Here is a 13,992-nt window from a genome sequence, read left to right as displayed (position 1 = left end):
AAGTAATTATTATTATAATTTTTGTCTCCAGATGGTGAGATATAGAGTAGAAGATATAGAAGAAGAATTAATCTCACAACAAATTACTAATTACTATTAGTATTAATAAGATTTTAAAATACTTCTACTACTAACCAATAAGTCAACTATCGCCATTGAAAAGTGCACATATATATACAACCTCAAAGAAGAAGGAAGAATATAATAAATAAATAATAGTATTAAATATTAATAAATATAAAAAATATTAATATTTTTATTCAATTAATTAAATTTAGAGGATTTAATTCTCTGTTTAATTTTTTTCACTACTTTGTCTTTTTTTGTAGAAGTTAAAAAGTAAGTAAGTCAGTTTTTCAAAACTAAAAACAATTCTATGAAGATGCCAGCCCCAGATTACGGTATTCAGGATGTGTGGCAGTCAAATTTGGAAGATGAATTTAGAAAAATTCGCCTAATCGTTACAAAGTTTCCTTACGTTGCGATGGTTTGGAAAGAATTATTATTATTATTATTATTACTGTTATTGGGTATTTTATATATGTGCATTTGTATTTATACATGAGTTGTGAGTGTATGTATTAGCTATACTTGGCTAGCAATTAATTATTTTAGTTCTCTATATGTTCTTGTAATTGTCTTCTGTTGTAAAGTTTTATGTTTGTGCGTGTGTGCGTGTATGTATCTATCTATCTATGTATGTATGGATGTATAAGTGTGAATGTATGTTTGTATTTATGTATGTATGTGTGTACGTGTGTGTGCGTGTGTGTGTGATTGTATGTATTAAGAATGTTTGCATGTATAAATAATCTACCAAAAAAACCCCATTTCCTAAAATTAGGACACGGAATTCCCGGGCGTTGTTGCTCGGCCGGTTGGCGAGTTTAAGAACAATTCCGACTTTCAGTATCAATTACTGAGGTGTAATGTCGATCTTTTAAAGATTATCCAGGTGCTGCTGCTGATGATGGTGATGATGAGAAGGATGAATTTTCTGATGTTGGTGGCTGAGATGATGATGGTAATGGTGATTATTTGTCAGGGGCTGGTTGGATGACTCAGATATTTCTCTTTTTTTCCAATTTATTTACTATCTTTCCCTAACTCATTAGGTCGGGTTGACATTTTACGACAGCGAAGGTCGAACGCCGTCTCCAACTTGCTCCTGGCAATTCAACTTCAAGTTCAATTTGACGTTAGTGAAGATGGCGACGACGACGATGATGTTGTTGTTAGTGATGAAGACGACGATGATGATTAAGTTATTTATGAGAATTATAATGTTGCTGGTGATGGTAAAGTTGACGATTAAAATAATGATAACGGATAACACTCATATACTCAATCGTTCATACACACACTAACACACACACACTAAGGTACACTTGTTTTCACGCACACACACACACGCACGCCCGCACAGTGCAGATATGTATTCGAAGGATTCGATCGACTTGCTGACGACGTGCGGCATACAGTTCAAAAAGCACGAAGAGTGCGGCGTGGACGTCAACCATTTTGCCGAACTTCTCATGACGTCAGGGGTTATTCTTTGCGATAATGTCAAGTGGATATCTTTTCATAGGTTGGTCAGTCGGTCGGTCGGTTGGCTGGTTAATTTATTGATTGAATAATTGATTGATTGATTGATTGACTAATTGATTGATTGACTAATTGATTGAATGAATAATTGATTGACTAATTGATTGTTTGATTGACTAATTGATTGATTGATTGTTCTGTTCATCGGTGTTGAATTTTCGTAAACCAACAACAGTGGATACGACTTCGGATACATGTTAAAGATCCTGACCTGCGCTCCGATCCCATCTGACGAACAGGACTTCTTTGAATTGATCAGGATCTACTTCCCCAACATTTACGACGTCAAGTACCTGATGAAGAGCTGCAAGAATTTGAAGGGCGGCCTGCAGGAAGTGGCAGACGAGTTGGAGGTTGTTTGTTTGTTCGTTTGTTCGTTTGTTTGTTTGCATGCTTGTTCGTTTGTTTTCATGTTATTATTATTATTATTATTATTATTATTATTATTATTATTATTATTATGTTATTCACTCTATTGACATTCCTCATATTGTGATTAAATGCTTTGTTGAGTTGAACAAAAAACTTTTTAAATTCTCTTCTGAAACCTTTTTCTGAAACATTATACACGCATGCTGTGCGTCTGTGGAAAGCTAATTCCTATGCAGAGGGGCCTATATAAATGACAAATTGTTGATATTATCATCATTATTATTATTATTGTTATCATTTGATGTTGTAGATATCACGCGTTGGTCCTCAGCATCAAGCTGGAAGTGACAGCCTGCTAACTGGATTGGTCTTTTTCAAAATGAGAGAAGTTGGTTGATTGGTTGGTTGGTTGATTGGTCGGTTGGTTGATTGGTCGGTCGATTGGTTGATTGGTCGGTCGATTGGTTGATTGGTCGGTCGATTGGTTGATTGATTAGTTGGTTGACTGGTTGTTTAATTGTCAATTGCGGATTGGTTGGATCATTTAGTGGTGGCTCGTTCTTGACATCTTGATTAGTTTATTTAATTGACTGACTGTTGTTCTTCCTAACACATTCATTCCTACACACGCAACATATGAAATTTAAAACGAACACACACACACAAACAAGCACACATAAACACACACACTCACACAAACAAACACACACACACATAAACATACATATACACACACACACAGATGTTCTTTGAAGATCACATAGATGACATGAAATACTGCGGTCATCTTTACGGTCTTGGCACGTCTTACGTCGTTAATGGTGCTGTTTTGTGTATTGTTGGTCAATCAATCAATCAATCAACTTATAATCTTATACATCAATCAACTGACCAATCAAACAATTGATTATCCAATGAATAACTAAACCAACCAATCAATCAATCATCAAACCAGCCAACCGTTTAACAAATCTACCAGCAACAAACAAACCAACCAATCAATCAATAAACCAATCAGCAACCGGCCATTCAATCAACCAACCAATCAACCAACCAATCAACAGGCTCTTCAACTGGCTCCATACCTAGTAACGCCTCTCAATCGAGTCTAAGTTCGATACAGCAGCAGCAACAACAACAACAACAAAACGGTTTAGACAACAACAACAACGGCAACAACAACGGTCCTATTGTTATGGTTGCAGGTTCTGGGGTTAATAATAGTAATAATAATAATAGTAATAATAATAGTAATAATAATAATAGTAATAATAATAATAGTAATAATAATGGGGCTATTAATATTAATGGAAAACATACACCTGTCCTCTCTATCACACCTTCAATCTGAAGATGATGATGATGATGAAGAAGAAGAAGATGATGATGAAGAAGATGATGATGATGTCGTTGATGATGGCGATGATGACGATGATGATGAAAATGACTGATGATGATGAAGAAGAAGAAGAAAGCTATCATAATTTTTATATAAAAAAAATGACATATGTATTTAACATGATATATATGTATGTATCTTTAATGATGGCCGTGATGATGACAACGACGATGATGATGATGATGATGATGATGATAATAATATAAATGATAAAGTGATGTTAGTACTAACTAATTATCATGATGATTTTATTATTATTATTTTTTGGCGTTTATCCATATTATTATTATTATTATTATTATTATTATTATTATTATTATTATTATTACTCATGTTGATATTGTTATCATTATTATTTACGACGACGATGACTATTATAATATTATTTAGTATTCATAATAATAATTATTATTATTGTTTAGTATTCATAATAATTATTATTATTATTGTTGTTGTTATTGTTTCATATATTTATTATTCTTCGTTAATCTTATCTCATTTTACGTAATGGTTTACGTAAACTATTATATCATTTTTTGTCCTTTCTTTCCGATCATTCATTCATTCATTTGTCCATCAATTGATTAATTAATTAGTCCATTCATTCATTCATTAGTCCGCTAATTCATTTATTCCTCTCCTCATATTTTATTTCAGAGGAGTAGAAAGTAAATAACCTTTTTAAGTTGAATTATTTGGTTTTTTATCTATTAATTTTACTCATTCATTAATTCACTCATTCATTTATTCATTCATTCATTCATTAGAGTGTTTATCACTCAATCTTTATTAACCATCTTTTTTAATCGTATGTATGTTTCATTCGTTCATTCGTTCGCTTACCTATCTGTCTATCATTCATTCGTTCGTTCATTCATTTAATTATTCATACATACCCACATTCATTCATTCATTCATACATTCATTCATACATTCATTCATTCATTCGTGCAAAATCAAGATTACCAGATATCATCTGTCAACTTTGGCATCCATTTGACTGGATAATTTTGTTAAACGAAAGCAATCGCATGCATGCACCTACAAACACACACACACACATGCATACACATGCACGCCACACAAATACAAACACATACACACACATGCACGCCACACAAATACAAACACACACACGCATACAGGCCACACACATACAAGCATATACATACACGCCACACATACGCTAATGTACAAACACATATATATGAGTATTGTTGAAAACATATTTATAGGGTCTTGGAGATTTTGGGAGTTTATAGTAATATTAATGATAATAATAAAATAATAAATATAATATATAAATAAATATATTATAACTCTCTGGAAAGAGATATAATAAATAACATAATAAATTTAATAACTAAAAAATATTTTTGGGTGGAGTATTTACTATTAAAATTTTTTTGGTTTTGGTTTATATATATATATATATATATGTGGTTTTCATACATATGTATAATGTGTATATATGTTTCGTTTCGTATGTTTATACTGACTGATGTATTTTATAATACGCTAAATTCGTTTGGTTTAGTGTTTTGTTTAATGCAGTGTTTGTTTGTTTGTGTGCGTGTGTGTGTGGTGTGTTTATTTAGCCCGTTTGAAACATTTAAATTTAAAAATTTATATGATAACCATTTTAACATCTGTAAATACGAAATGAAATAGGTATGCATGTATGTAAATATTATGTATTTAATATAATTAATATATATATATATATATATATTTATTATATAATATATATAAATATATAATTAGCGTATATTTGCCTCTGTGTTTGTCTGTGTGTTTGTTTGTTTGTTTGTATGTGCGCGGGTGTGCGTGTTTTTATATTTCCTGTATATTTATTTTTCATCTATCATCTCGCTATTTTTCATGTGTATTTTTTACTGGCCGTTTTCTATTCATTTGTTCATTCATTCGTTCATTTCTATTCATTCATTCATTCATTCATTTGTTCATTCATTCGTTCATTTCTATTTATTCATTCATTTGTTCATTCATTCATTTGTTCATTCATTCATTTGTTCATTCATTCGTTCATTTCTATTCATTCATTCATTTGTTCATTCATTCATTTGGTTTTTCATTCAATCGTTCATTCACTCGTTCGTTTACTCTTTTTCAATCAACCATTTATCCGGGTTTTTTGTTCTCTCTCTATCTCTCTCTTTCTCTCTCTCTTTCTCTATTACCGTGGTGTGAACATATGCTATTATAGTTTTTCTATTATCATTATTATTATTATTTATTATATTTGTTATTAGGAGAAAATTAAATTTATGAGAATTTTCTGAAAAGTTTTTCATTTTTTCAGTTTTCGAATTTATATATTTTTCTATTATTCTTCTGCTTTACTTAAATGGGCGAAAAAGTAAAAGAGAGAGAGAGAGATATGGATGGATGGATGGATAAAATTTTACAAAGAGAGAGAGAGAAGAATGTGGTGAGAGAGAGAGAGAAAGAGGGGAGTGCGTAATAACTTCTCTCCTAGTTTTGTTTCATCTTGATTCGACCTTGTACTATTTATTTTCTGTTTTGGTTGATTTCTGAATTTTTTTACATTTAGTGTATATACGAACGTACATTACAGACATACAAATACACACATACAAATACACACATACATATATACACATTCACGCACAAACATACATACAAACACACACATACTTAAATACATACATACACACTTAAATATATACTTTTTAGTTTTAAAAACTCAGTTCCAGATCGTTAAAAGAAAATCTTTTATGTTTTAAAAAGTGATTTTTGTTAGAAAAGAAATACTAACATTGGATAAATTAAGTAGATCAACTTTATTAATAATTATTCTTATTATTGTTATTCACGTTTAATTTATTATTGAATCTTATAACTATCATCATAAAAATTATGTCAAATCTTTAAATAACATTCATTGTTATTATTATTGTTATAATAATATTAATAATAATAATTATTACTATTATTGTTCATATATATATATATATATATATATATATATATATAACATATATATATATATATGTTATACCATAGCTGGTTGAATCGTTCAAGTCAATTTTGGCCGTTATAATAATAATAATAATAATGATGATGGTGGTGATAATAATAATTAATTATAAATATAATAGTTTTCATTATCATATTAAAAAATATTCTCATCCCCCGTACGTATGCGCTTACTAAGTCTAAGTAGAGAATATGATTCTGATAATTAAACCGGTCTGTGTTTCTTTATCCTTTTATTCCTTGTTTCGTTCATTCGTTCGTCTATTTATTAACTCGTTCGTTCGTTTCTTTCTGGTTTTATTCATTCATTTTTTTGTTTGTTCATTCATTTACCATTCTTTCACGTATTCATTCTTTCATTAACATATTCATCCGTTCGTTCATTCATTAGCTCTTTCGTTCATTCACTCCACTGAACAGCGCAGCAACACGCTGATCCATCCGCAACGAATGATTTCGAAAATCCTCACGGCGTTTAAATTTCTCTAAAACTTTCATCGGTTATTTAATTAATTAATTAATTATTCAATTAATTAATTAATCATTCAATTAATTAATCAATCTATGATAATATGATACACAAACAATCAGCACAGCCATCAACGTTAATTAATTATATTATTTTGGACCATCAAACATTATATATATATTATATATATATATATATTATATATATATATATATATATATATATATAAATATATATGCGCATCACACTGTACAACATTAAATATATTATATATATACATATATATATATGTTGGTAATAGACCATAATTTTTACAATATTCTATAAATTCTACCGAATGTTTGGCGTTAATATGTTTGTAGTTCGTTTTTTCGATTTTTCTCACTAAAGTTTTTTAAAGAAGTTTTTAAAGAAGATGACCAGCCAATTAAGAAACCTGACACCTAATTCGCATCAAAGCTCAATTTAACAACACCAATCTTAATTTTTACAACGTCAAAGTTAATCTTGACAAAGTCAATATTTCCCTATATATACAACAAGGAGCACTGACGATGATTCATTCGGAATCGAAATATGGCCTTATTTGCAGCATGAATTCGAAAAATAAGTTTATTTTGAATTTTAATAAACTAAACGTTCACCAAAAAACTTTAGTGAGAAAAATCGAAAAAACGAACTACAAACATATTAACGCCAAACATTCGGTAGAATTTATAGAATATATATATATATATATATATATACTTATATACTATACATACACATATATACATAAGCAGTAAGTAACTATACTAGAATTAATGTTTTGAATTTACTATGAAAACTCGCTAGTCTATAATTTTGAAATAGCAATAATAATAATGATAATAATATCAGTAATAACAGTGATAATAATATAGTAATTTATATATATATATATATATATATATTTATTTATATATATATATATATATATGTGTGTGTGTGTGCGCATTTATGTGTCTGTGTAAGTATACTTATATTCTTATGCACTTAGATTTGTTAGAGATGGGTAGATAGATTGATGGATAGAAAGATAGATAGGTAGATAGACAGACAGACAGACAGACAGATAGATAGATAGATAGTTAGATAGATAGATAGATAGATAGATAGATAGATAGATAGATAGATAGATAGATAGATAGATAGATAGATAGATAGATAGATAGATAGATAGATAGATAGATTAATTTAATATGAAAACGAATGAAAGAAGGAGCGAGTGTGTGAATGAAATATGGATGAATATATGAAAGTGCGAATGAATGAATAAATGCATATTCATGTAGTCATAAACTTATTTTCGTTGACGTATTCAAATCATTATATGAAGACATCTATATACCAGCTGGTGATAATTAAAAATTATGAATAAAATAATTTAATAATAAATAATAATTATTATTACTATCCTCATTATTATAAGACAACAACAACAACAAACGTATCTAACTAATCAGAAATTTTAATTTTTTTGGAAAAATTTTATTGAAAATGTAATAAGAATAATAATCTTAATGATAATAATAATAATCATAATAGTCAACAACATAATAATAATAACCATAAAGATTGAGTGTGGTGTGATAAACGTATGAGTGAAACTGCAAGAAAAAGAAATATCTGAATCAATTAACGAATGAGGATAATAGGGAATGAAAGAGTGTAGGAATGAACGAACGAATGAATAAATAAATAAAGGAATGAGAGAGCGAGGGAGTGAATGATTGAATGAATGAAACACTATTCTCTGGAATGAAAAATGAAACTAAACGCATCTATGACAAATTTGCAGCTACTAATATATACACATATACATATATATATATATATATATACAACCAAATTTAACGACAATAATGATTTTCATTATATAATTAATATTATTATAAAGTTTAACCAAAAAAATACACATAATCACCAGTATAACGTCTAGTTTTTTTTTGTTTAACTCAAATCCCACCAGATTACAAATCAATTAAAGTATATTATTTATACTTCCATTGTAATTCTTAAGAGTTAGCGTACGTAATATAATTTAATTAATAAATTAAATAAATAGAAAAATATTGTAATAATAAATAATTTATTATTTCATTATTATTACTATTATTATTATTATTATTATTAATTACTCTAATTTACACTCTTAGTTGAGAGGATTAGGGCCACGATGAGTCCGTATAGACCAAGAACTTCAGCAAAGATCAGGATTAGGATCATTCCTGGATGGATGGATAGATTGAAAGAAAGAGTGAATTAATGAATGAATGAATAAAAGAATGAATGATAGATTGATGGATAATATAAGAGATGTATGAATGAATGAACGAGGCAATAAACGAATGATGATTATTATATTTTTACTTTGTCTTTTGTTTTTATTTACCAACACACTCACATTCTTTTTCTCATTCATTCATCCATTCCTTCAGTTGTTCATTCATTTAAACACACACTCACTCATTTTCTCTCTATCTCTTTTATCTATTCATTCACTCACTCACCGACGAAAAGCCTAGGTTGCTGAGCGGTTCCTCGAACACCTGAATCTCCGACGACCCCAATGGCGAACCCCGCGGCCAATCCTGAAAGCCCCACACTCAATCCTGCCCCCAGATGCAGGAACGCTCTGAGATTTTTGGTAGATTAGTGAATAGTAAGATTTTGTAGATCAAGTTAACACACGGAATTTTTCTTTGAAGCAACACAATAAATCAACCAAGAAACCAATCAACCATTCATTCATTCATTCAACCAACCAATCAAGCATTTATTCATTCAACCTATCAACCAATCAGTCAATCAATCAACCAAGCAGCCGACAAACCAACCAAACCACAAACTTGAACAAAGTGTATCCGGACTTGATGTCGTTAGCAATTAGGGCAGCCACTACAAGCCCATATATGGCAATAATACCTGTTTGTTTCATTGTTTGTTTAATTGTTGATCGTTTCGTTTCGTTTATCCATCCATTTATCTCCATCTATTTATTCATTCATGAATTCATTCCTCTATTTAACTATTTATTCATTCAATCATCTATCAATTCATTCATTAATGCACACATAAATCTCTAAATCCGTCCGCTTGTATGTTCATCTTTACATTCATTTACCAATCAAGCCACCAATCCATTCATTCATAATTCATTCAATTCCTCTATCAATCAATTTATCCATTTACTCACTCACTTATCCATCCGTCCGTCCATCCATCCATCTATCCACCTAACCTGCCATGACAACAGGGATGATGGATTTCATGATCAACTCGGGTCTCATGACGGCCATGGCTGCTATGCCAGTCCCCGACTTGGCCGTACCGTAGGCCGCACCCAGAGCTACGTGATTGGTCGGTTGGGTGGAAGATGATTGGTTGGGTTGGTTTGGTTGATTGGTTGAATGATTGATCCGTTGACTGAGTGGATTTGTTGATTGGTTGAATGATCGACAGATTTATTGATTGGTTGATTGACGGACCAATAGCTCCTAAATGAAGATTATTTCAAAAGTAACTGTAATATTTTAAATTATCATTTATTTATTTATTATTCCAATGCTGCTTAATACAAATGCTATTATAAATAATAGTAAAAATAATAATAATAAAAACTATTGTTATTATTATTGCTCATATTTGATCCAGTATTAATTGCTTGAAACTTGCTGCAGGCTGTTTAGACAACACCAAACAATGCAAGGTCAAGAAAGCATGTGTGCATGTATGTGTGTTTCTTTGTATGTGTATGTGTGCATGTATGAACATGCGTACGTATGCACACAAGCATACAATCAAACAATCATACATACATACATACATAAATACATAGCAAACACAAAATACAATACAAAAACAAACATGCACACACCAAACATTTGCAAAATAGGCATACAACATCATTTAAAAAATGTTAATTGACAGATCACTCACTCATTCATTCATTCATTCATTCATTTATTTACTCACGAATCTGTCCACCTTTCTATTCGTTCATTCATTCATTCGCTTATTCATTCATTCATACACTCACTCATTCATTATGTAATAAATTGTCTTTTAATTACTAAACTATAGACAGCATATGAGACTTTCTGAATCATCATTTTTTTAATTATTATAAATATTTTCATGATACTAACTCCTTAAGTATAAGTAAATAAATATGTAAAATGATCATATTATACATGGCTATCTATGCAAATGCATGTGTATGTGCTGGTTTGGATGTGTTTCTAAGTGTTTGTATGTATGTATGTGCGAGTGTTTATGTACGTGTGTTCACGTGTGTGCGTGCGTCTTTGCTGAACACTTTTTAAAATAAAATCTGTTAAGTTGTCAGAAATTATATTTAAAGTTAAAAGTAGAATAAAAGAATTAATGTATAAATGATTGAATGAATGTGTGAATGAATGGATTAACCAACAAATCAATCAGGCCGCCAATTATTTTTAGTAGTTTTAAATAAAAAACCTAAGACTACAAAAATATATAAATCATAGCATTATTAGCCATCTTAAACATTAATTATATTATTATTATAATTATTAATTATAATTATTAATCATAATATTCAAAATCATTTGCCATAATATATATTATTTTTCATAATTACACATTTAAACATAACTCATAAAACTCACAGCTGAACACAATAGCAGAGGCTGCACCTATGGCCCCAAAGAATGGAGCATATGGTGGGGACAACTCTGAAGACATTTTTTATTCTTTGCTTTTTTTCACTAATTCCCCACAAAGTGACACTGAATCACACGAATTTAAGACCAATCAATAATAATTATGTAACAGACTTGTTGGCTTTGGCAGATCTAGCTTTTTCTATTTATTTAGATAATTTCAAACAGAAATTTTTCTCTAAATTTCACCAAAATATTGAACAAAATTCTTTTTAGATTGTTCTAACTTATAAGTTATAATCTAATAATTATAACAATTATGATTAATAATTATTTTTCTTATCAATGTACAACAATCACTACATAAATATGTTCTTGTATGTATGTTATGTTGCATGCAAATGCTTCTCATTTAAAATGTTTTGCTGTTTGTATGAATGTATGCATCCATCTATGTATTATATAACCCATATATAATTGTTTCCACAAATATATGCTACAGTCTACCTACACAATCCAATGTGAACATGTACACACTATACAAATATATAGGTACGTGTACTGTGTTGTATATGTACTTATATTTGCCTATGTCTGTGACACAGTAGAAAGCTGTTTGCGTTGGGGACGCTAGAATTTCAAGCAAAAACCGGATCAAACACTAATTTCTAAACAAATTGAGGAATTTGAATAATCAATTCATTAAATTAATTCAATGAAGTTTTAAATGAAAATTATATAATATAATTATTATAATATGATATTATTTAGATAGTTTATTAATTATAATTATCATCATTTCTCTCATTGAAATGATTACTTTGATGCAGAAAAACGCTCTTTTTGATTTGAAAAATGGCGATAATGAAAAGCAAATGTCCGGGCAACGAACCCAGATATTCACATAAACATAAATATATAATTTTTTATAACTGACCACTGGTATAATATGTGTATTGTATGTAGAAATAAAGAAATTACATAAAAAGCATATATTCTTCCATAAAGTTATATTACTTAATATAAATGTATATAGGTAGAATATATAAAACACACACACATTTAGATCTATACCATTTATATATACATATTTATATATACACACATATATACATACCATTCATATATACATATTTATGTTCATACACATACAAAACCCACATATACACATATAAAACACACACAAAACACACATACACATACAAAACACACATATAAATACAAAACACACATATACACATACAAAACACACATATACACATACAAAACACACATATACACATACGAACCACACATACACACTTATGTACATAAAGAGAAAGAAAATGTATAGCGCACACATGATTATAATATTTAAGAAGCATTTGCTTGCACCGCCATGCTATCACATTCAGCTAGCTATGTGGAAGATCAATAAAGGTTTTGCATATATGTTATGTGTGTGTATATATATGTATATATATATATATATACATATATATATATATGCCTGTGTGTCCGTAATTTTTTTATATCAATAGAATCAACGTGATTATTAAAAATTTGATTAAGTTTTCTAGAACCTCGAAGCCTTTGTATAAAAAATTGATGAATTTTTATATATCACTGTTGTGTTAAACTATTAAAAATGTATGTATGCACGTATGTTTATGTTTTTGTTTGTTTGTATGTATAGTTCAGAAGTAAATAGCATGAGAGTTTCAATTTAATCCTCAATCTATTTAAATCGCAAAAGGATTGTCCTGTTTTCTAATGGCTAACTAAAATTCCAACTATAAACTATTTTTTCCAATGTATAAGATACAGTCATAAACTGCAATGTATGTATGTGGTGTATATATGTGTGATCTAACCGGCAATGTATGTATGTTTATTTGTATGTATGCATGTGTGATTGTATGCATGTATGTTTTCAGGTTTGTGTTGGCCAAAGCAGGCTTTTAAAACCAGTTTTTACTTAATGAGTTGACATTTTAATGTTGTTGATGTCATTGTTAATGCTGTTATCGTTGTTGTTGTTATTATTATTGTTACTTACGTGCTTATTATTGTTGTTATGATGTTGTCACTCTAAATATTCCCCTCCTATGGCAGATTATTTTTTCAGCTGACGTTATTGACGCCAAATTTGCAAATATTATTTAATATTAACAGGTAAAATACAAAATACATACAAACACACACACACACACAAACCGACAAACAAAAATCAAACACACGCAGAGAGTCAGTCAGTCAGTCAGACACACACACACACACACAGACAAACAAGCATAGGGACAGGCAAGACAAGAACACAACCTTAGCTATTTAGTTATCAACCTCTAATCACACCAAATGCAATGATTGGAAAATGAAATTTTCACAATGTTTTTATATATTAATAATAATATAACATTATTAATAACAATAATGATAATAGCAAACATGTACTAACAATAAACAAAGTAAAAGAAATTAAG

General features: G+C 29.4%; 2 protein-coding genes across 2 annotated transcripts; one reads left to right on the top strand and one right to left on the bottom strand.

Annotated features, from left to right (window-relative positions):
- Positions 1-382: 382 nt before the first annotated feature.
- On the top strand, positions 383-2,884 carry HELRODRAFT_81531 (hypothetical protein; the record flags this gene model as incomplete). The annotated part of the gene is made up of 7 exons (XM_009022010.1): positions 383-487; positions 845-955; positions 1,116-1,198; positions 1,427-1,588; positions 1,781-1,958; positions 2,288-2,365; positions 2,720-2,884. The coding sequence occupies 7 exons, from the start codon at positions 383-385 to the stop codon at positions 2,882-2,884; spliced, it is 882 nt and encodes a 293-aa protein (XP_009020258.1).
- Positions 2,885-7,671: 4,787 nt separating this feature from the next.
- HELRODRAFT_185694 (hypothetical protein) lies at positions 7,672-11,949 on the bottom strand. The gene is made up of 8 exons (XM_009022009.1): positions 11,537-11,949; positions 10,129-10,236; positions 9,737-9,812; positions 9,398-9,522; positions 8,900-9,115; positions 7,958-8,871; positions 7,827-7,897; positions 7,672-7,796 (listed from the first exon to the last, which is right to left on the bottom strand). The coding sequence occupies exons 1-5, from the start codon at positions 11,610-11,612 to the stop codon at positions 9,027-9,029; spliced, it is 474 nt and encodes a 157-aa protein (XP_009020257.1). The 5' UTR covers positions 11,613-11,949; the 3' UTR covers positions 7,672-7,796; positions 7,827-7,897; positions 7,958-8,871; positions 8,900-9,026.
- Between the last annotated feature and the right edge of the window lie 2,043 nt (positions 11,950-13,992).

The sequence above is a fragment of the Helobdella robusta genome, assembly GCF_000326865.2.
Source record: "Helobdella robusta unplaced genomic scaffold HELROscaffold_30, whole genome shotgun sequence".
Classification (NCBI taxonomy): Eukaryota; Metazoa; Annelida; class Clitellata; order Rhynchobdellida; family Glossiphoniidae; genus Helobdella; species Helobdella robusta.
The sequence above is the reverse complement of the archived record's forward strand: the minus strand, read 5'-3'. Positions and strand labels throughout refer to the sequence as shown.

Coding starts and splice junctions, on each gene's coding strand:
- HELRODRAFT_185694 (XM_009022009.1), bottom strand. CDS start 11,612: ATGTCTTCAGAGTTGTCCCCACCATATGCTCCATTCTTTGGGGCCATA. Junction 9,813..10,128: donor CATCCCTGTTGTCATGGCAG/GTTAGGTGGATA, acceptor TGAAACAAACAG/GTATTATTGCCATATATGGG. Junction 9,116..9,397: donor GCAACCTAGGCTTTTCGTCG/GTGAGTGAGTGA, acceptor CCATCCATCCAG/GAATGATCCTAATCCTGATC.